Source organism: Muscardinus avellanarius, assembly GCF_963383645.1.
Source record: "Muscardinus avellanarius genome assembly, chromosome: 13".
Lineage (NCBI taxonomy): Eukaryota > Metazoa > Chordata > Mammalia > Rodentia > Gliridae > Muscardinus > Muscardinus avellanarius.
The window spans coordinates 9,191,444-9,213,476 of NC_137799.1; the positions used below are offsets into that span (position 1 = coordinate 9,191,444).

At 54.5% G+C, this 22,033-nt stretch overlaps 2 protein-coding genes across 9 annotated transcripts in view; both read right to left on the bottom strand.

Moving 5' to 3' along the window:
- The window catches only part of GARNL3 (GTPase activating Rap/RanGAP domain like 3), a gene marked incomplete at both ends in the record, with an annotated part of 163,494 nt that extends 159,405 nt beyond the window's left edge, over positions 1 to 4,089 (bottom strand). The window contains one exon of one of the 2 annotated variants that reach the window (XM_080708491.1): positions 3,980 to 4,089. In XM_080708491.1, coding sequence (XP_080564617.1) covers positions 3,980 to 4,071 — 92 coding nt within the window. The remainder of the gene's footprint in view (positions 1 to 3,979) is intronic. The other variant, XM_080708490.1, reaches the window with a different exon arrangement.
- A 7,059-nt stretch (positions 4,090 to 11,148) lies between these two features.
- RALGPS1 (Ral GEF with PH domain and SH3 binding motif 1) overlaps positions 11,149 to 22,033 on the bottom strand; it is a gene marked incomplete at both ends in the record, with an annotated part of 226,438 nt that continues 215,553 nt past the window's right edge. For 3 of the 7 annotated variants that reach the window (XM_080708695.1, XM_080708694.1, XM_080708690.1), the window contains 6 exons: positions 11,149 to 11,178; positions 15,847 to 15,938; positions 16,924 to 17,029; positions 17,194 to 17,286; positions 19,267 to 19,372; positions 20,553 to 20,633. In XM_080708695.1, the coding sequence (XP_080564821.1) occupies positions 11,149 to 11,178; positions 15,847 to 15,938; positions 16,924 to 17,029; positions 17,194 to 17,286; positions 19,267 to 19,372; positions 20,553 to 20,633 (508 nt within the window). Of the gene's footprint in view, positions 11,179 to 15,846; positions 15,939 to 16,923; positions 17,030 to 17,193; positions 17,287 to 19,266; positions 19,373 to 20,552; positions 20,637 to 22,033 lie in introns of all 7 variants that reach the window. The other 4 variants (XM_080708693.1, XM_080708689.1, XM_080708691.1 and 1 more) reach the window with 3 other exon arrangements.

Genomic DNA, 22,033 nt, shown 5'->3' on the forward strand with positions numbered 1-22,033 from the left:
TTTGGTGATGCTAGGGATTGAACCCAGGGGCATTCTACCTTCCAGTTACATCTTCAACCCTATTTTTTTTTTATTATTAATTTTGAAATAGGGTCTCACTAAGTCGCAGAGGGCCTCATTAAGTAGCTGAGGTTGGCCATGAACCTGGATCCTCCTGTCTCAGCCTCTCAAGTACTGGGATTATAAGCGTGCGTCACCATGTCTGGTTACTTATTTTATTTTATTATTATTATTATTATTTTTTTTTTTGCAGTACTGGAGATGGAACCCAGGAGCATTCTACCTCCGAGTTACACCCCCAGCCCTATTTTTTATTCTTCATTTTGAAACAGGGTCTCACTGGGTTGCAAAGGGCCTCAATAAGTAGCTGAGGCTGTCCGCAAACCACAATCCTCCTGTCTCAGCCTCCCGAATGCTGGGATTATAAGCATGCACCACTGCGACCAGCTTGGTTACCTATTTTAAATTAAGTAATTCTCTTCTAAGCCAGGTGTGGTGGTGCACACCTGTAAACCCAACATTTGGGAGGCTGAGATAGGAGGTTTGCAGGTTCATGGACAGCCTCAGTTACTTAGTGAGGCCCTTTGCAACTCAGTGAGACCCTGTTTCAATAAAAGAATAAAAAAATAGGGCTGGGGTATAGCTTGGAGGTAGAATGCTCCTGAGTTCCATCCCTAGATCCCCCCAAAAAAGAAAAAAATTCTCTTGTATGTAAGCATAAATGGGAGGAAGAAATCAATGGATATAACTAAATTTAAAAATCACCACCACAATAAAGAGAAAGAGAGAGAATGACCTTCATGGAAAAAAGTGAAAGGAAAATAATGAACTGAAAAAATAATTTGCTACATACTTAGCCCCCTTCATATATTAAAAAAATGCTTCGTTCTACAAGGAAAAGATACACTGAGCTAAAAGTAGACAAAGTTCATGGATATATACATATTTCATAAACGCACGTACAAATTAAGAATAAATATGAGAAAAATTTCACCTCACTGCTAAGCAAAGAAATTCAAATTAAAACAAGGTACCACTTGGGCAAATATATAAATGATAATATAATCTTGGGGGAACTCTAAATTAGTACAACTTTCTGATGAGCAATCTGGCATCATGCTTCAAAAGTCTTTAAAATGCTCATTTTCTTTGACTCAATGACTCCCATCACGTCCCTGAACTTATGGAGATAATCAACTTTTTATACATAGACTAATACACATGGATTCACTACATCTTTAGTAAGAGTGAAAAACTGAAAATGAACTACACGTTCAATAATAGAGGGCAGATTAAGTAAATTATAATATATCCATATGAAAGAATATCATACTGCAATTTTTTTTTTTTTTTTTTTTTTGGCGGTACTAGGGATGGAACCCAAGGGCATCCTATCTCTGAGCTACACCGCCAGCCCTATTTTTTTTTTTTTTATTCTTTATTTTGAAACAGGGTCTCACTGAGTTGCAAAGGGCCTAAGTGGATGAGGCTGTCTGCAAACCACAATCCTCCTGCCTCAGCCTCCCAAATGCTGGGATTACAAGCGCACGCCACCACACCTAGCTCATACAGTAATTTTGAACCCACATCGATTTATTAAATAGATTTCTTAAGAAATGTTTAAGGATGTCGGAAAATCCTTACAATTCATTAAGCAAAAAAGCAAAATGTTGAACTGGGCATTGTGGTGCACACTTATAATTCCAATACTTGGGAGGCTGAGACAGAATGATCACTCAGGTTTGAAGCAGCCTCAGCTACCTAACTAGTGAGGCTCTTAGCAACTTAGTGAAACCGTGTTTCCAAATAAAATATAAAACAGGCCTGGGAGTGTAGCCTGGAGGTAGAAGCTCCCTGGGTTCCATTCCCAGTAACACACACACACACACACACACACACACACACACACACACACAGCAAAATGTTAAATATATACATTCATATGCAAGAAAAAGACCAGATTATACTTGGCAGGTTTATGAGTCAATAAAAATTTAATTGTCATCTTCATATCTTTATTTTTCAAACTTCCTCTCATAAACACAAATTATTTTTATGTTAAAAATGGTAACCTTACTATCTTAAGGCTTCTAAGATAATGTCACACGTGTCAAACAGAGAATAAAAACACTCTGGAGACCAGAAGGTCATTTAGTCTTCCCAGCATAAAGTCACGCACATGAAGGAAAGGCTGGTACAAACGGGAATTCAGAGGAAGAGAACAATTTTCTAAGCTGGCACTGTCCACTACTGTAAACACCAGTCATAGGCGGTTACTTACACCGAACATTAAATAAAATTTAATCAGTTCCTAAATGGGGCACGGTGCTGCACACCTGTAATCCCGGTACTTGAGAGGCTGAGACAGGAGAATCACAGGTTCCAGATTAGCCTCAGCAACTCAGCCAGAACCTGTTTTGTTTTTTTTTTTTTTTTTTAGGCAGAGGTGTAGCTCAGAAGTAGAATGCCCTTGGGTGCAATCCCCAGTAACACAAGCACACACACGCACACCAGTTTCTTAGTGAACTAACCACATTACAACTGCCCAAAAGCCAGTTCTATGGGACAGCACGGCCCTAAGCATTGTGCCTCAGGCCCGAGGGCTCCAGCCCTCGCTCATCTCTCCGCACACCATTTCATGACCCTTCATGCCCCAGCCACAAGTGTGTAAGCCCCGTGAGGGCAGAAACCATCTCTGCCTAGTTCTTGGAGTGTAGTGGCCAGAGAAGATGCACAGACAACATACAGTTGCTGACAAGCAGAGCTCAGCCTGGGATTCAGGGAAGAGGAGGTGGGTGCCATTCAAACAGGGAAGCACAGGACCAGAAGGAGCGCAGCAGCGGATGCACTCCACACACAGCCAAGGGGCATGGTTGGCCAGGCAGGGACCAGTAAGGGACTGAGCAGTGTGGCCGGGACAGCTGCGATCCCTCTCCGGTGCCCACACTCTCCTCGGGATGGCCGGGTAGGACGCAGACCAAGGATGAAGGGTCCATCGAGGGCCTCGCCCCTCCCATGAGAGACCCTGGCTGGTTGGCTTTGTGTCCTAGCCAGCGAACCCTGTTTTCTGCCTCCGTGAGGGCGGGAGTCCCACATCCTTATCCTTCTTGTCCCCATCCCAGGCCCCAGCAATACGGTGGGCAGTGGAGAGCTGGGGGTGCAGGCAGCAGGGGACAGGGCCTCGGTTTTAGGTGATCCCTCCTGCGACCTGGTTTGAAGAGGTGCGAGCATAATGACGGAAGCCCGGATGGAGGGGCCGCGGGAGTCCTGCAGGGGGGGAGAGGTCCTGACAAAACGCAGGGCCGACCTGAGCCTAGAGGAAGCGGGGTGAACCTGCGCCAAGTTAAAGGTCCTAGAAGCCGAGCCCAGCAGGGCGGAGGGAGGGGCACTAGCCGCAGCGGGGAGGGTGTGTCCCGCGGCCAGGCTGAGAGCCCTGGGGCTGGCGTCTCCGGAGGCAGCCCAGGCAAGAAGGGTGAAGGCCGGCAGGGTCCGGCGACCCCGGAAGGAGGAGGACATCCCCGGGCCCAGCCTCGCGGAGCCCCTGGGCCCCTCTCCCGGCGGATGTCCAGCGATGGGCGGGGCCGGCGGCAGCAGGTGTGCCGGCACCTGGGGTTCTAGATGGGTCGGTGGCCGGGGCGGGCGGCCACAGGAGGAAGCCCTCCTGTCGACTTAGGGGGCTCTTTCCCGACCTTGTCCTTGAGCATGGAGAAGCAGCGGACAGGAAGCGTTCTCACGGCCTGAGACCCGCGAGGGCCGCGGCGTGCCGGCCGGCCACAGGCCGAGGCTTCGGGCGGCGGCGACACCCGCTCGCCGGACACCAGCCCGGGCACTCCGGCGGGGAGGCCCCCCGGCGGCCCAGCAGCTGGCGGGGCTCGGCGCCCCCCTCCCAGCCCCGGGCCCGCCCCGCTCCGGCCCTCACCCCGCCGCCCCCCACGTGGCTCCGGCCCCTCCCGGCCGCACCCCTCCCGGGCCGCGGTACCTGGGGCTCTCGAAGCTGCACCCCCTGCGCCGCAGCGCCGCCCTCTTCTGCCGCAAAAGCGCGGCGGCCACCCCGCCGGGCTCCGGCTCCATCGCCCCGGGCGGGGGCCGCGGGCTCGAGCGCACTCGGGTGGGCTCGGGCCTCGGCGGGGCTCGGCCGGACGCTCGGCTCGCGCGCCGCAGCCCACGCCCCGCCCCGTGCCCCTCGGTCAGGCCCGGGCCCCACCCAGGCTCCGCCCCACACCCCAGCCCAGCCAGTCCCAGGCCCCTCTGCCGGCCCCGGCCCCGCCCTAAACCCCAGCCCAGCCAGTCCCACGCCCCTCTACCGGCCCGGCCCCGCCCCGGCCCCGCCCCGCATCGCAGTTTAGCCAGTTCCACGCCCCTCTACTAGGCCTAGGCCCCGCCCCCGACCCGCCCCGAACCCCAGCCCAGCCAGTCCCACGCCTCTCTACTGGGCCCAGGCCCGCCCCATGACCCAGCCCAGCCAGCCCCACGCCCCTCCACCGGGGCCCGGCCCCGCCCCGAATCCCAGCCCACCTCCTCGCCTCGCTATCGGGCCCGGCCTCGCCGCGAATCCGAGGCTAGCAGGCCCCTCAGCCCTCCGCCGGGTCCAGGCTCCGCCCCGACCCGCCCAGGCCCTGTCCCGTAGCCGGTTCTGCTGCCCCTCGCCCTGCATCCCGGCCTCACGCCCATCCACCTGGTCCAGGCTCCGCCCCTGCCCGCCCAGGTTCCACCCCGTACCCCAACCCAGCAGGTCCCCCTCGCCCCTCAGCCGGGCCCAGGCCCCTCCTCGGCTCCGCCCCGAGCTTCCACTTAGTCCGGGGCCCTCTCAGCTCGGCGCAGGCCCCGCCCTGGCCCCGCCCTTATCCCAGCCCCGCCCCGCCTCAGCCTTTGGGGGGGGGGGTCCTCCCGCCAGCTCTCGGCGCCTCCTCTGCGGAGCCCGAGGCCCAAACGTCCACGCCATCCTCAACTCTGCCCTGTCCACAGCCCCTGCCCTCGTTTCCCTCGCCCCAGCCCACCTACCCCTCCACTACGGAGCGTCAGCGCTGCCCTGCGCTCGCACCGCGGCTCTGCTCTGTGGCCGGCCCCTCCTCGCCTCAGAACCTCCTGGCCCTTTCTGTCGTAGCACCGCCCCCTTTGGGGGGCAGTCCTTCCACATGTCCCGCCCACCGGCATGGCCCTGATTCTGAAGCCCCGCCTCTTCTCTTCGGAGAAGGGGGTCGGTACCCAAACCTGCTTGCACTCCAGGCCCTCTGTAATAAGGCCGGGCAGAGCCCCGCCTCTAACCCCGCCCACGCTTCGACCACGCCCACACCAGGCCCCGCCCACAGTGTCTCTCACCTCGGGCTGCAAGTGTCTGAACTGTGCCTGCCCTCCTCCGATCGCTCTATCCAACAAGGGGAGGTGGTGCTCTCTCCCGGTAGCTGTTAGTATGGCTCCTGATGCAGGGAGGCTGAGGGACTGGAGCTGTGCAGGCTACCAGTCATGGGTTCAAGTTGTCGTTTTGCGGTACTGGAGACGGAACCCAGGGGCATTCTACTTCTGCACTACATCCCCAGCCAGATTTTTAAATTTTGAAACAAGGTCTCACTAAGTTGTGGAGGGCCTCACTAAATAGTTATGGCTGGCTGTGAACCGACGACCCTCCTGTCTCCGCCTCCCAGTGGTTCAAGTTTTGATTTTATCACTTTCCAGCTGTGACAACTACCCTTCCCCATCCTCACTTCCTCCCAGAGTCAGATGCATCGACTCAGAGCCCTTGAAAACTACACTGTGGCTGGGGACAGGGACCTATCTGGGTAGAGCCAGAGGAGTCACTGTGCCATCTGAGTCGTGAGGAAGCACTGGACTAGGGCTCCAGGCAGGGCTTCGTCCAGTTAGGGAGTGTGACCATGCTGGCCTGGAACTGGGACGGTGGAGCAGAGCCCAAGAGGTGTGTTTGCGGGAGCCTGTACTTAGAGAACTGACGACTGCAGCTTTGAGAGGCACTGCCAGGAAACTGAGGCAGGCAGGGCCGGGGACCCCACAACCAAGGCGGGGCATGTGCTCCCGGTACACGCTCTCTCAATGATTTTCATCTGCTTTCGGAAGAGGCCTGGTCTCTGGTGCTGCTGCGCCCCAACTGGGGGTGGGGGTAGAGGGCTTTCCCTTTTCTCCTCCTGGCCCCTTCTGAGACTCCCTTGGTCCTTGTCCCAGGTCTCTACAAGACGACCCCGTAAGGTGAGCCTCCCTGTGCTCTTGAGCATGCTAGCTGGGGCTCTTTTTGTTTTGTCTAGCATTGTGGACTTCTAACGTATCTTTCCGTACTTGAGTCCCATGACTCTCAACCTTTTACGCACTGAGCCCGGGCGAGCTGCGCTTTTCACCTGCATCCTGGTCCTCTAATTCCCCTGCCTTGCCCCCCTACCCACCTCCATGTGTTCCGCAATCCCTGAACCGAATCTCCAAATGTCCCTAGGCCCCTGCCGTCCCCGAGCGCCCACAGAGCTGACGCTGGCCCTCCCTGGGGCGCCGCTCCTATGGGCTCCGTCCTAGTTGCCCTCAGCTGAGCTCTGAGTGTCCCATATCTCCGCCAGGTCTGTATCTGGTACAGCAACTGTTTGCCAAGTGAATGCGCATGACAGCAAGGAATTGAGCAATGGTCATTGGAAAACACATTTAATTTCAAAGTAAACAAAGATGTCTGTACATTAAAGTATGCAATTAGTCAAACAATTATCAGTGTAACAAGCTGAAAAATACAGCAACTTGATACAAGACTGAGGTAACAAAATACTTCACCAAAAATCTAAAGAATCCCACAGAGGGCTGATGTCCAGTGGTTATTGCGAATGAGACAATTCACAAGTATTAGAGAAAGTCCTTACACAAGTGCATGCAGGGGTCTGCTGGGGGGGAAAAAAAGACAGCCTGGGAGAATGCGACAGATCGAACGAGAAAGGAACTAAAATGTAGAAACTGATTTTCAACTCCCTTGGAGAAATACATTAGAAATTGAAAACTACCCTCTACACAACATTTTGAATGCTAAAGTGGAAAACCATGCATTTTGGCACGAAAGTCATTAAAGATTATACCATACTAATAAATTAATTACTATTATTTCATTACTGAATGGTCACAGTCATTCAGAAATGGTTAGGTTATAAAGTGGACAGATGATTTATCGCATGGCTGCGCTGAGCAGGGATCTCAGGGCTGTCTGTGGGGTGGACACATGAGCAGCAGGGAGGTAGGAAGCCGACTAGCGCCCATGGGACATGTTCTCAACAGCCAGAAAAACGCAGCACTCGCTCGTACTGTACTCAAATTTAACACTGAAGTTAAAGACAAAAGCCTGTGAAGTAAATACTGTGAACGTTCTGACCCTACTCTCTCGTTCCACCTTGGGAGTCCTCAGGGCATTCAGCCGCAGCTCTGTGCCTGGCCCTTGAGCCAAGCAGCCTCGATGCGATGGAACTCACAGAGCAAGTCTGCTGGGCCTTTTGAAGTCTTTCTGGAAGAATCTGTGCACAGGGTTTGCACCCAGGGCTAAAAGGAGAGGCAGGGCCTTGCCCAAGTCGATGCATGAAAGTGAAGATTATTTGTTTATTGAGTGTCAGTTCTGAGGGCAAAGACAAGCCCTGTCTTGTTTTCAGCCATTTATATCCTGGGGAGAGCCTAGCACACGGGAAGCACTCACTAGAGTTATGAATGAATGAATGAATGAATGAACGGATGGATGAATGAGCAGGTGAATTGGTGAATGGGTGTTTTATGCAGAAAATCTAGTTTCAAAGAGACTCAGTTTGGTGTTTCTTTTTTAAATATGAAATCACCCAGTGTGGCAATATGATGCAGGGCTCAAAGTCATTTGTGGGGTCACAGGAAGGAAGCGAGGCTGTTTTGGCAACGTTCACCTGGTGGCTGTGAGCATCAGCAGGCCTGGGGTCAGAGCGATGATGCCAGCGGAGGGATGAAGCGGTCTTGGCTTGCAAGCAGCTTCCCGTTTCCACGGACCATTTTCCATGTGAAAATCTGCATCCTAAAAGGTACATCTTTTTTGGCGTTGGGGGGTGGGAGTCAGAAGAGGACAGAAACACTGACCAGAGTGGGAAGGAAAAGAAATGCTATAGAAATCAGGTGGGAAGTCAGGCTAGGTTCTGTCCTAAAGAGTCCTTCAACGGTCCACCCTGTGGCGCGCTGGTATAACATAACGCTGGATGGGCATCCGATCGGGGCAGGGGAGGGCTGCCTTCCCACTGGGCACAGGGAGAAATGTTTCTCTGCTGTCCACCAATCCATCCTCCATAAAGCATTCAGTTGCGTGAAAGCACTGGCTGATCTTGAGTTACAAAACGCGTTCAGCTGAGAGGGGCATGAAGTGAGGTGACCAGTGCGCTGTGCTCGGGACCTGGTAACACTACTACCTCCCGACTCTAGCCTGTAGGCGGCACTCTACAAAGTTCATTCTGGGGGCTACAATCTGTTTGACTAGAGAAACTTACAGTATATGCATGCACGTCATAGTAATTCAATGGGGTCTCAAATAGCGTGCATCTTTTTTTGTGTGTGGTACTGGAGTTCCTGGAAGCCCTTCTACTCTGGGCTACACTCCCAGACCCATTTTAATATTTTTGAAACAGGGTCTCTTACGCCAGTGCGGCTGGCTTCGAACCTGCGCGATCCTCCTGTCTCCGCCTCCCAAGCACTGGGATGACAAGCGTGCGCCACCACGCCCGGCAGCATGCATCTTTTTGATAGAGGTGCTTTCCTCCAGGGTGAGAATCTGCCCAAGGACTCTTGCCCAAGGACAAGCCAACACTGGGAAAGTGCTCAGCACCGAACCGGCCTGCGGGGCCGAGTCCCCGCCTGGAGAGACGGGTATCTTCCAGCTACAGATACCCAGGACTCTTCCAGTGTGTTCCGGGCTCTTATCAGTCCTCTAAGGTTTTTGCCAATGAGGTCCAAACAGATGTTTCAAGAGTCCAAAGTAAGAATGTTTCTGGGAGGGGGTGTGGGATCAGTCTCCGATCAGTGAAAAGACTAAACACTTTGAAAAGAATTGTAATTGTGCTCTTTCAAATTAGGCTCTGAAGAGAACATTTGTGAAGGATAAGAAAAAAAAAAAACAGTCTGCAAAGGGCAGAAAATTATCCGATTTTGTGAAATCTGAAATTCTGAGATCTGAGAATTGGCTTCTGTAATATTTCATGTATAAGAAACTAGGGTAGTTTGAAGAGTGGAACAACCCCAGGAAAGAAAATGGCTGATGCTCTTTCTAGTCTTGTACTTTCAGCCAAGCTGAAGACGCTGTAGGAGTTAGCAGGCAGGGTCAGATTCGGTGTCGGTTCGAGTGTGACCACTGCGTGGCTCTGGTCGGAGGTTTGTGCAGTGTATGGTGTGGTCACGCTGCCTCTAGATGACCATCTGAAAAGCCATTGGTGGAATTAGGTGCACACATTCCAGACCGGGGCACAGTGGGTGTGTGAGGCTCTGGTCAAGATTTGAGGGCATCGATCTTACCATCTGGGATTTCTCTTGGTGTGCAAGTATCCTGTCTTTGCCCCCAAAGGAAGGCTAGCTTCTGAGCACAGAAAGACTCCATCATGAAGTACTACCGATGAGCTAGTCATCTCACCAATTCATTCACATTTCTAGAGAAGTTGTCATCATTTGGTCAAAATTCAGCAGCAGGTCTTCCGGTAGGTTTGAATGGACCCAGTGCAGGTTACCGGTGAAGGTGATGGTTTGGAGCTGCTCACCAAGAACCTCTGCAAGGTGGTCAGATGCCTGGCTTGTGTGAGTTCAGAAGCCACATGAGCAAAGGGACTCAGACATTCGGTCTCTTTCATAAAACTGTTAAAGGGCCGCCTTCTCAGGATTGGGAGAGCCAAGTCAAAGGAGACAGGGAGAGGTGGGGGGAGTCTATGATGATAAAGAGCAATTTTAAAAATAAAGATGTATTTGTGCAAAATAAAAGTCACTAAAGCATGACAGAGTGTGACAGATGAAGGCCGTCGCTCAGCACATGCGGAGGTTGGGCGGCCCACTCCCTGGCCCGGCTCTCTGGTCTCCCGGTCATCCACAATCGTGCCCTTGGACTTGGGTGGTGGAGAGCGTGCTGGTGACGGCATTCGGGGCTAGACTGGGGGAGCTTAAGGCCTCAGTGTCACTCAGCTCCCAGCATGTTGGGGATCCCCGGGGGCCTGCCCTGGCAGTGGGGGCAACGGGTGGGATGAGGGGAACGCGAGCCTGCCCCGCGGGCGGGCGGCCGTCACCAAGGGCTCCTGGGCGGCCTCCATGAGCTGCTTCTGAGGATGCCAGTAGCAAACGCCACAACTTCCTGTGCGGGCATGGGGGAGTGGGTGAGGGAGCAGGGCCAAGGGCTGCGGGCCAGGGCCTGGCAGGGAGCAAGCAGGCCAGCAGCCCAGGGCGCGGAGCTGAGCCGGGTCCTGCCTCAGAAGGGCTGACAGCAACAAGGACCGGAAGGGCCCGGCGGGAGCAGGCCTTCCAGAGGAGTAGCACCCATAGGAACAGAAAACAAGACACGATTTAAGGCATTGTTTGTTTACAGTAGAACGCAAGGGACCCTTACCACGGGCCTGACTCCCTCTCTGACCTTTCTTGGTGGCCGAGGCGAACGCTGAAGGATACAGCAGGGCCCCAGAGCAAATGAAGTGTGTGATGTCACAAGTCTTGTGCCAAAATGCATGTTTCTCGAAGAGTTCACACTCGCTCGCACGCACACATGTACAGGCAGGGAACGTGGAGGGAGTTGTACAAAATCTGAGGCAGCCCGGAGGGTGGGCGGCCGTGCACTTGGGGTGTAACCAGCCGGCTCCACAGCCTGTCCCCGCTCCTGGGTCCCCTTCGCAGGTCAAAGCTGTCCACTCTGTGCACAGAAAGCACGAGAGCCCGGCGTGGGCCGAACGCGCTCCGGTCGCAGAAGCAGCTAGTGAGTGGACGGGCGGGGCCCAGGGAGTGGGCTCGGGTGTGCGGTCTGGGGTCCAGCCACCCCTGCAGGTGGTGCCGTGGAATGAGAGTCATGACAGTCGCGCGGAGCCCTCTGGGACTGGAGGGCCGAGGCCGCGTCCCCTGAGTCTGGCTGTGAGGCCAGGGCTGCGCTTTTCCACCAGCCCGGAGTGGGCTCCCAGAAGCGTTTGCAGTCACGCCAGGTCCTGCAGAGACTTATTCAAAGGACATAAGGTTTGCAGGTACCTAGAAGAGAAAACTCAGTCTCTTGTCAAAGTTCCAACCCTGGGAAGGTCCCTAGGGGAGGGGGTCACGTCTTTCCCTGTCAGTGTCTGAATGAGCAGATCTGTGGGGCAAGGGCGTGGTGATCTTGGCCGCCACTTGCTTAGTGATCGCCACGTGCCAGGCAGGCGCTGCTCTGAGTATTTCCTATGCACCGTGGGCTCGAGTCCTCCCAGCGTTCCTATCAGCTAGGTTCTGGAGGCACCCCCATTGTGCAAATGAGGAAACTGAGGCTTACAGCGGTTGGGTATATAGTAAGTAAGATACAGAGCTGACGCCCAGAGCCCATGCTTGTGGCAAGTAAATAAAACTTTGGGGTGGGGAGAAATGAAGGCTGTGCCTCTGGAGGGGACCAGCAGGAGGGGCCGTGTCATTAGAAGCACAGGAGAAGGAGGAAGCATCCTGAACTCTAAGACCTTCCATAACTGCACCTCCTTCCTCAGCACTGTTGGGGGTTCCAGATATTTGATTAGAAGCAATTTAATTAAAAAACAAATCGATCTTAGCTGGGTGCAGTGGTACATGTCTATCATCCCAGTACTTGGGAGGCTGAGACAGGAGAATTGCAGGTATGAGGCCAGCCTCAGTAAGTCCATGAGAGCCTCAGCACCTTAGCAGGGTCTTGTTTCAAAATAAAAAGGAAAACAGGGCTGGAGGTATAGCTCAGAGGAAAAAATGCCCCTGGGTTCAGTTTTTGGTGCCAATAAAATAAAGTGAAATAAACTCATCTTTGGTGTCAATTTTTTTGGAAAAAAAAATGCATCCCTGTGTACCAGGAGACGGCTCTAAGAATGTCCACGGCGGCATTTTCTCAATAGCAAAAAGCCGAGCTCACTCCTGGGGCGATGACAGGAGAGCTGAGAAAGGTCAGTACAAACAGATGAGTGACAGCTACACAGACGGACACTGATGAATCTCGGCACACGTCGGGGACAGACAGGCGTGCGTGCGTCTCCCATAAAGAAAGCGCTCCAATATGCACCCCGGACCATCGCTGAAGGAATCTAATACGTGTCCTAAAATCATACGGGAGGGCTGGGGATGTGGCTCAGTGGAGCGCGCGTGCCTACGCGTGCCCGGGCTCACTCCTTAGCACTGCGATGAAATAGACAAAATAAAGGAATAAAGGAACGTGACGGGCACAGCAGGAGAGGGGCTGGGGGCAGGGGCGGAGGAAGAGCACGTGGTGGGGGCTCCAGGCCCGGGGTGCAGTGCCTTTGGCTGGGAGGTGGATAGATGAGTTCTGCTGTTGTTTGTATCTGACACATACGTTATAAATACGGTTTAAGTGGATTCAGTGTCAGTAAAATAATTCTGAGAATGCGAAAGAGGGGTGCAGCTGCACCTTGTGACGGCCTCTCTGTGTCCCTTGCAGGGATGCGATGGGGGCGGATTTAAACAATCCTCTGCGGGGGAGTACTGAGGCTGTTGCATGCAGTGGGACTATTTGATGGAAAGTAAATTATAAATAAAAAGGAAACAAAATGTAAATAAAGAAAATATTCCCTCCTGTAGGTCTGACAAATTGGCCAAAAACACTTAAAAGCAGCAGAACCTTGCCATCAGACGCAACACTTGCAAGCGCGTGGAATCCCACCCATGAGACCTTCAAATCAAACACTAGCTGTGCACCGGGGGGGGGGGGGGGGGGGGGGGGGGCTTTCCCGGCCCCTCAGTGCTGCTGTGTAGCTGCTGCCACCCTCTGGCCACTGCCCCAGAGCGGGACAAAGGGTCCTCACCGGGGTGCCCTGGCTGTGCCTGGCTCTGACCAAGGCCCTGTCCTTCCCCCCCCCCCCCGCCCACCCAGGCTCCCATCTCTGGACTTCAGTTATGTTGTACTGGGAGCCACCGGCCTCCTATGCGCAGGTCCTGGGGCCGCCTCTGTGCAGCAGGGAGGCCTCGGTGTGTTTTAGTGGTACTCGGAGCTAAACCAGGAGACACCACTAGGGTGGCCGGCGCTGGGGAGGCCAGGGACCCTGCGGGCCCAGCTCTCCCTCTGCTAATGCCACCCGAGGTCCTAGCACCCTTATCTGAGCCTAACCCTGCAGAGTGCCTTGAGATGACTGTCAACCCCAAATGTCTTCTCGTTCCAGAGACAGGCAATTATGCTAGTTTAACGTCTCAAATAGCTGGGTGTGGTGGCTTGTGCCTGTAATCCCCATTCTTGGGAGGCAGAGACAGGAAAATCACAGGTTCAAGGCCAGCCTCCACAACTTAGCAAGGCCTTTTTTCAAAATAAAAAATTAAGTAGGGCAGGGAGTGTAGCTCTGAGGTAGAATGCCCCTGGGGTGGTGCATGCTTATAATCTCAGCATTTGGGAGGCTGAGACAGGATTGTGGTTCGTGAACACTAAAGCCTTACCTACTTAGTGAGATCCTGTTTCAAAATAAAGAATAAAAAGTAGGGTTGGGAGTGTGGCTTGGAGATAGAATGCCCCTGGGTTCCACCCCCAGTACCGCAAAAAAAAAAAAAAAAAAAAAAAAAAAAAAGTCTAGAATATACAAAAACTGGGGCTTGGGGTGTAGCTCAGGGGTAGAGTACTTGCATAGCATGTGTGAGGCCCTGGATTCAATCCCCAGTATGGATAAAAAGTAAACACTCTAATAGTTTCTTATATACCATCATAGGAATTTTACATGCATATACATATATAAGTATGCATATGTTTAAGTATATATACCTATATTTTTTTCCAGTACTGGGGATGGACCCCAGGGACTCAGACAAGTGCTCTACCACTGAGTTAGACCCTCAGGACCCCCCTCCTTTTTTTCTTTCTTTTTTTCTTTTGGTGGTACTGGGGGTGGAACCCAGGGGCTTTACTACCTCTGGGCTATACTCTCAGACCTATTTTATACTTTATTTGGAAACAGGGTCTCATTGAGTTGCTGAGAGCCTCACTAAGTAGTTGAGGCTGGCTTCAAATCTGTGTGATCCTCCTGTCTCAGCCTCCCAAGCCGGGGATTGTAAGTGTGTGCCACCACGCCCGGCTCCCCCCTCCTTTTTTAAACAAATTTGTCCAAGTTGGCCTTGAGCTTGTGATCCTCCTGCTTCAGCCTCTGAGGTGCAAATGTATTTTAGTACAAATGAAATGATTCTTTCCAAACTCTGTGCCCTGTCTTTTTTTGCTTCTATCTGGGAGCTCCTTCCACAGATCTGCTTCCAACTTTCTAAAAGCCACCACGTACTGTGCAGTAGGGTCTTCTGTGAGCCGTGGAGGGGTCCAGCTGTTTTCACACCAAGAACATCTGCAGTGACATTTAACTTCTTTTGGACCTCCCTGCGCCACCTCAAGTTTACCCTCCTATTACTCTTATCCTGCCTGTTTCTATTTTGTTTTGCTGTTTCATTTGTTGAGGGCTCTCTGCTAGTTCTTGTTCTGCTTTCCAGCTGCTTATCATCAACAATCTCAATCAGCTTCTCATATATGTCCTCGTCTAGGTTATAGGTGAAATCCTCAGTAGGGCCAAGCTGAGGACAGAGCCCCAGCACCTGCCACGGGAGACCTTCCTCTGTTTATGAGAAACACTCGGAGGGGCCGGGAAGCCTATGACTGTGCTGTGGCCAGTACAACAAAGTCTTGAAGGAACTTTCCAGCATGGCGTGAACTCGCCTTTGCTGAGGTCGCCTGGGCCCCAGGAGCTGCTGTGGCCATCTCGTCTGCTCCAGCCTCTAGCACCCCTTTCTCTCGGAAGCTGCCCACATCTATCCCACACCCTAAGCTGCTCCCCAGACAGGCTGGGGAGAGGGACCAGTGTCCCCAGGTCCCTCCTGACATGGCACGTCACGGGCATTCTACCTGCAGGGACAGGGCGGTCAAGGCTGCCCCATCACCTCTGTCAGAGGCGGCCAGGTGGACTGTGCCCCAGCCCCCTTAGGTGGCTGCAGGGCCTCCCAGGGAAGCTGAAGCGGGAGAGCTCAGGGGCAACAGGGCCAGAATCCGGAGTCAGGCAGCCCGGGGTTAGATCCCCACTTCACCACTAACTGCGGCCCCCCCAACGAGTGTTTACTCCTTTCTGAACCTCAGGGTCCTCAATGGAGACAGTAAGAGACACAGGGACATGGTGGGGGGATCCAGCTAATTCCTGCCCGTGAAGCATTTGGGTACTGGCTGGTGAGGGGTGGGAGTGTGTGTGTGTGTGGGGGGGCGGGTCCAGGAGCCCACACAGCCCCCGCGGGCAGCCGGAGTCCCCACTCATGGGTGCCGTGCCCGGCACATGGGCGGCCCTCAGTAAGTTGACCGCCACTGTTATTCCCAGGGTCAAGGGACACGGAAGCCCATTAGTCAGCTTGGAGCATTCTCAAGAAGTCTGTTTCATGGGGATGGCCTCAACGGACGCTGGAGGTGACCCTCGAGTGACGTCACACCTGCCACCTCACCGTCTCCTCAGAGACGCCCCAGAATGTTTCTGTGATGTTTCCTTGAGTGGGAAAGACACAGAAACCAGTCTGGTTCTGGTTCTGGTCCAGATCTGGGCTTTGTTCTAAGCTAAGCAAGGGGTGCCTTGTCCCAAGGCAAACTGCCGACCTAGAAGGGTCCCCAGGAGCAGGCTGATGGGCTCTGGGTGGTGAGGGGAGCCTTCCTTTCCAAGGGGCCAGTCCCGGGTGGGAGGAGGGTTCAGGTGGCTCTACCTGAGGCCTGTTGCTTCTGCAGGCGTCATCCAGATGCTTGTGCCACAGTATCGCATGGAACCGGGAACCAGTTTGAAACTTGTAAACATTGCCTGGTGGACAGAGAACCCGCTGGTTAGCAAGGGGGACGCATGGAGAGTTGCGGGCAATGAAGGACAGCAGGAGGCTGGGGTCTAACTCAGAATGTCAGGGGCAGCCCCAGAAGTGCTGGGGTGGGTGGGGAGGCGGCCTCCCTTGCTTAGACTTGGACTGAGGCTCTTAACCACGTTTTGGCTGTCTGGTGGTACCTGTGGACCCCTGCTCAGAATAACGATTTACAACATAGGGCATGATGGTGCATGCCAGTAATGCCAGTATTTGGGAGATGGAGATGGTAGGATCGCAGGTTCAAGGCCAGCCTCAGCAACTTAGCAAGACCCTCGACAACTTAGTGAGATCCTATTTTAAAATAAAGGGGCCTTAGGGATATAGCTTAGAGGAGAACATTCCTGGGTTCACCAGTACCACACACAATAAATAAATAAAGCAAATCATTAGTAGCTATCAAACTGCCTAAAAACCGACTGAGTGATGGAATTCCATACATGCTGCTATTTAATCCATTAAGGTCTGGTGGCGGGTCAGATACTGTGCTGTGATTTCAAAGAAATGAGCATAAATAATATTTTGAGATAACCACAAATGCGACGTGATATGAAAAGATCTATGATTTCTCTTGGAGATACCAAGCACAGGTACCAGAGCTTCTGGGAGTTATATTGGCCTTGGCCCTGGACACTGCCCAGGTCTCAGGCATAGCAGGGTCCTTGAAATGCCCCAAGACCCAAGCTCCTTCCAGCCCCACAGCCTTACCCATCCAGCGCTGTTATTTACTCCAAGACCCTGAGCTACAGTTTTAGGGCTCTGGACCTTGGAGCAGATGGAGAGGACTCCTGAGGCCACGCCTTGCACACTGCACGGGGGCACACCCGCAGTGACCTCAGCGGTTCAGTGGATGGGTGAGGTCACCGGGGGTGGTACGGAACCGAATGTGTGGCGGGCGAGGAGCCGGTGGGGGGGCTCTGCGGCGCTGCCTACCTTTGTCAGGGTTATTCAGCTGGAAGATATCAGGGTGCTCAGGGTCGTCGGGCAGTTGTACCATCCAGCCCACGATGGACACTTTTTTGCCAGGTGTGGATTTATACTGCAGGAGAGCGACAGATATTTGAGATCCTGGGCCCACGTCATCCACTTCACCAGGAATAGCTGACTTGGGCCGGGCAAGCTTCTGCCCCCACCGCGCCCACGGTTCACGGAGGTTCGTTTCACTGGACGGAGCTGCGGTGTGGGTGCTTTCACTAGACTTACGTGTTTTCTGTCCGTGCCCCGTAAGGACTTGGCTCCGTAGTACAGGAGAGTGGATCCTGAGAGTATGACCCAGTACCTGGTCCACGAGGACAGCTGCAGAGGGAGGGGCGGCAGGGTGGCAACATGGAGAGTGGCCCCCGCTGCCTGCTTCCAGCCCAGCCACCCCATGAGTGCCTGCACTGGTCTCCTCCTCCCTGGCAATGCCTGTCTACCCAGGACCAAGAGGAGAAAGGGCCTTCTCTTCCCTCCCTGTCATGACTTTATGTAGTCTTTCTGCTTTTCAGCTTGCTGGGGGGAGTGTCCGGGCATAAGCCCTATTTGTTCAGGTGACCTGGGCCCCCGAGTTTCTGGAATAAAGCATTTTCAAAATGGAAACAAATTAAGGCAGGCATGGTGGTGCACGCTTGTAATCCCAGCATTTGGGAGGCTGAGACAGGAGAATCATGGTTCAAGGACAGCCTCAGCTACTACTTAGTGAGGCCCTTTGTAACTCAGTGAGACCCTGTTTCAAAATAAAGAATAAAAAATAGGTCTGGGGGTGTAGCTTGGAGGTAGAATGCCCCTGGGTCCCATCCCCAGTACTGCAAACAAACAAACAACAACAACAACAAAAAAAACTAGGTGTGCCACTAACCAGGCATAGTGGCACATACCTATAATTCCAGTACTAGGGAGGCCCTGACAGGGGGATCACAAGTTTGAGGCCAGCCTAAGCAACTTAGACACTGTTTCCTAAATATTAAATAAATTAAAAATTAAAAATTAAAAAATAATAGGGCTAGGAGTGTAGCTCAGAGGTAGGATTCCCCTGAGTTCAATCTCCAGGACATAAAATACAATAAATAAAATAGAGAAAAAATATAGGGAGTGTAGCTCATAAGTAGGATGCCCCTGAGTTCAATCTCCAGGACCTAAAATAATACAATACAATAAAATAAAGGCAAGCTAAGCCACAGCCTAAGAGCTGCCTTCCCTGGATGGGCTCGAATGGCTAGGCCACTTCTGTATCTCCAGGGTGAAGGTTGAGATTTCCTGTTCAGAGGCTCTGCTCCTTGGTTTGGGGAAAATTCCTTTGGTGGGGCTTTTGGTTCTGCAAAGGCAAAGCAAAGCCCCCTCCTGGAAGGAGGAGGATCGCCTCTGAGGAGCGGGTTGCTCCGTGTCCCATGTACAAGCCTCACCATGCTGGCTGGAGCCCCATCCCTGGCAAGAGACAATGGATGGCTTCCAGACCCTTCCCTGACACACAGACACACACACACATGTGTTGAACTTAAAAGGCTCATGGGACAACACTTACCCCTCCCATGAGTGGGGACCACTGAGATTCCCATCCCACCCTCTCCCGTTCCATCCCACCCCTTCTGTGATACTGGTCCCAACCCACTGAGCTGGTTTCATTACTGGCATGTGGACCCGCATTGGAGACAACGCTGTTTTACGGACGCTGGCTCCTGCCTGGGAATGGCTGGGGGGGGGGGGGCTGCACTCTGGGGAAGGAGAGAGGCGAGTAGGTCCGTGCAACAGACACCGGGCCCCACGCTGCGGGAGGCTCCGGGACATGCTCAGCTGGTGACCGAGTGTGGCCAGAGTTGGCTCAGAGACTCTCCTGACCCACGAAACAATGGTGCCTGAAGACAGGGTGGTGGAGGTGGCCGGCTTCCTCGGCGAGGTTGGCAGTAGGGCAGCCCTGGCTGACTCTGGGCAGTGGACAGGGGCCAGAACAAGGTGAGGTGGGAGTGGGGCAGATGCCAGTGGCCATGCAGCTCACAGACCAGCTCGTCGTGCCAGGGGCCGAGGCTCTGCTATGGAGGATCAAGGGCATGGCAACCTCTGGGTCCTTGTCCCTGTGCTTTCCCTTCATCTAGGATGCTGCCAGGGGAGGGAACCTGCAATGCCACACAGTAGGGACCCGCCCCGGGCCGCCCTGCCTCCTCGCTCCTGGCTCCTGCGAGCCTTCCAGACCGTCGCCACGCTCTGGCTCCCTGTGAACTTGGGCTGCACGGCGCTCCAGGAGGAGGCGCAATGTCGCCCAGTTCACAGATGTGGAAGCCGAGGCCCCGGCTCCTGACTTACGGCAGGCTTCCGCCCTTCCTTGAGCAACGTCTTCCTCCTCAGGGGTCCCTCCATGGTGGGCACGGCTGCGGAGCTCCCTGGGGCGCAGGTGCACGGGCTGGTGGGGCTAAGAGGAGACCGCTGGTCAGACGTGGCCCTGGAGCAGCGCGCTCGCTCCGTTGGGCCCACGTGTTGCCACTGGCCAGAGGACACGCGGTGCTGGGCCACAGGGAGGGGGTGGCCACAAGCAGCAGACGGGCCCTCCAGAGCTGGGAGCTTTCGATTCCTTTGTTTCCACCCGGGGCTGCAGAGCTTTAGGCTTGGTGACCAAGTTCCCCAGAAGCCAGGACACCTCAGTCATGGCTTCCTCCTGGCTGCTTCCCAGGCTCACACCTGTGGCTTCCTCCGCCTTGGATCCCAGCTCCGGTGGCTCTCCTCTGTGCCCTGGCGGGAGCCTTGAAATACACAGTGTGGTGGGATGGGAAGGAGGGACAGGCGCCCCACATGACCATTGCCGGCCCTCTTCCCTCCAGGCTCCCCTTTCACCCTCTCACTTGGGGATCAGACACCACAGGCAGCTGACAACAGCGGGGTTCATGGCCGGCCCAGCTCTGCCTGTACCCCACAGGGATGGCCCGGAGACCGCAGCCCGAGAGCCTTCTCCCAGCCTGCTGGTGAGCACACCTCTGCCTACCAGCTGCTCAAGCTAGAAACCTGGGGTTTTCTTCTCTCTTATGCACCAGAACCTAAGTGATGCAGAGGATATACTGATCCCCCAATCCTCAACATGCCTGGCTGTCCATCCCAGCTGTCCCATCTCCCCACCTAAGGCCGGCACACCATCCTCTGGTGACCACTTGGTGACCTCCCAGGTCCACTACCTCCTGTGCCCTCCCCACACCATCCCCCTCCTGCGTCCAACCCCTCTCCAGGCTCCCCCATTCTTAAGGGGGGGGCCCTTGCTCCTGCTGGTGTGGCTCTGCCCACCCCCAGCCTCACCTGTGTCCCCCTTACCTGTCTCCCTTACTCAGGGATCGTCTCATGGCCGTACCCCATGGCTGTCTCTGGCTGGAGCACACTTGTCACCCCCGCTCGCCCCTTCTGCTACCTGCCCAGTTCCTACATGTTCCCAGTCTTGCCTCCCTGGCTCCCACCTCCTCTCTGGGACAATCGGGGCTCCGTGCAAGCAGCGTCAGGGGAGCAGAAGCTGCACCTGCCTCCTCCGCAGCCTCTAGCACCAAGCTTTACACCCAGCAAGCACCCCAAAGCTGTTGGCTGAGTAAACGAGGAAAGGAATAAATCCATACCTGTAAACGCAGCTCCGGGTTCTGGGAGAATTCCGAACTGGGACCCGCCAGTTGGGCCCCAGCGTGGCATAGAGCCTTCCCCTGCTTCAGAGGAAAAGGGGTGAGTTTTAGCCAGGGCCTGGGAAGACTAGATCCTCTTGAGGAGGCAAGACTAGGTAGGTCAGCCTCCTTCCCCCTCCCCCAGGCTCCTCTCTCCCTCTGCAAGCACATCTGGGGCACATCTGGAGCTCCCACTTCCCTGCCTCTAGTCAGTGAGCACACATCCTTCCCAGTCTCCATCTGGGAAACTCCCCGAGTCTCCGGGTTATTATTTGATTAACTTTTAGTTGAATGTGCACTTTCTCCAGTTATCCTAGTGTGAGGCGGGCATGTTTAATAGAGAGTGCTGCACAGTCTGTATGGTCCACGTGGATGCAAAGTTTCAGACAGTCTTGCATGTCAGGGCTGGGGCCCTGTGCGGCTTCCCCTGCACTGAGACACTCTGGATCCCACCGTCTGCTCCATTCTCTTCTCCAGACGCCTCCTTGGCTGCCTCCAGGCGTCCCTGCAGAGTGACTCATGGCCCCGTTGGAATCCACAGCCCCGCAGCAGGCCCTCGCTGGGGCACAAGCCTTCCCAGGGAGCACGTGGTTTCCTGGTCCTCTCTTCCTTTTCCCCAATCTTAGGAGACTCACTTCCGATGTCCACTGCTGCCCGGCCCGCTCCATACACATGCAGCACACTCCATTTCTTTCTTGGCTTACTGGCCAGATGCCAGTGTAGCCCCCTGTATAGTCAGACAGCGTCCAGACTCCTTTCCAAATGTCCCTTCTGCTGTCTTTGGCCAGCCCTGGGCACTTGCCCCCTGACACCAGCCACCTGTGGGTGGCACGTGGACATCCTCAGGTGCACCCCACCATCACTGAGCCCAGGGCCTCCGTCCTCCGGTCGAGGAGCAACTGTTTCTGATGGCCATGTCAGGTTCACTGTCCAAGGCTCACGTTCAGGGCCAGTGGAAGTCTGCCTGTCATCTAGGATGGCTGCTCCAGGACCCTTCCCTTTGCCCATTGGTTCTTCTTTAGGGGATGACGTTCATGTGCTTGGGCTCCCAAGCCCTAAATGTGATGCGTCTCGTGATGGTCCCAGGCTGGTACCCTGAACTGTGGCACAGACGAGAGGCTGAAGCACTCCCCTTTTCTCTTCCATCAATGGAATTCAGCACATGAACAAGACACTGCTGGATAACCCTCTTCAACTCCTAAAGAGGTGGAGCCTCAGACTGCAGCACCCCCAGCCCAGGACCACACAACAGGGCCCAGCCCTGAGCTGAGTGGTGCTGCCCGGGCATCGGCAGCAGGTGGCCTCCAGGGCTGCTCTCCGTCCCAGCCATCGCCAGGTGTTTCTTACACGTGAGGTCTGTCCATGCAGGTTTCTGTGGTGACATCACCTGTTGCTTGCCGGCTGCCTGGGGGCTGTCTCCTCTTCCTCTGATCCAGGGGCCC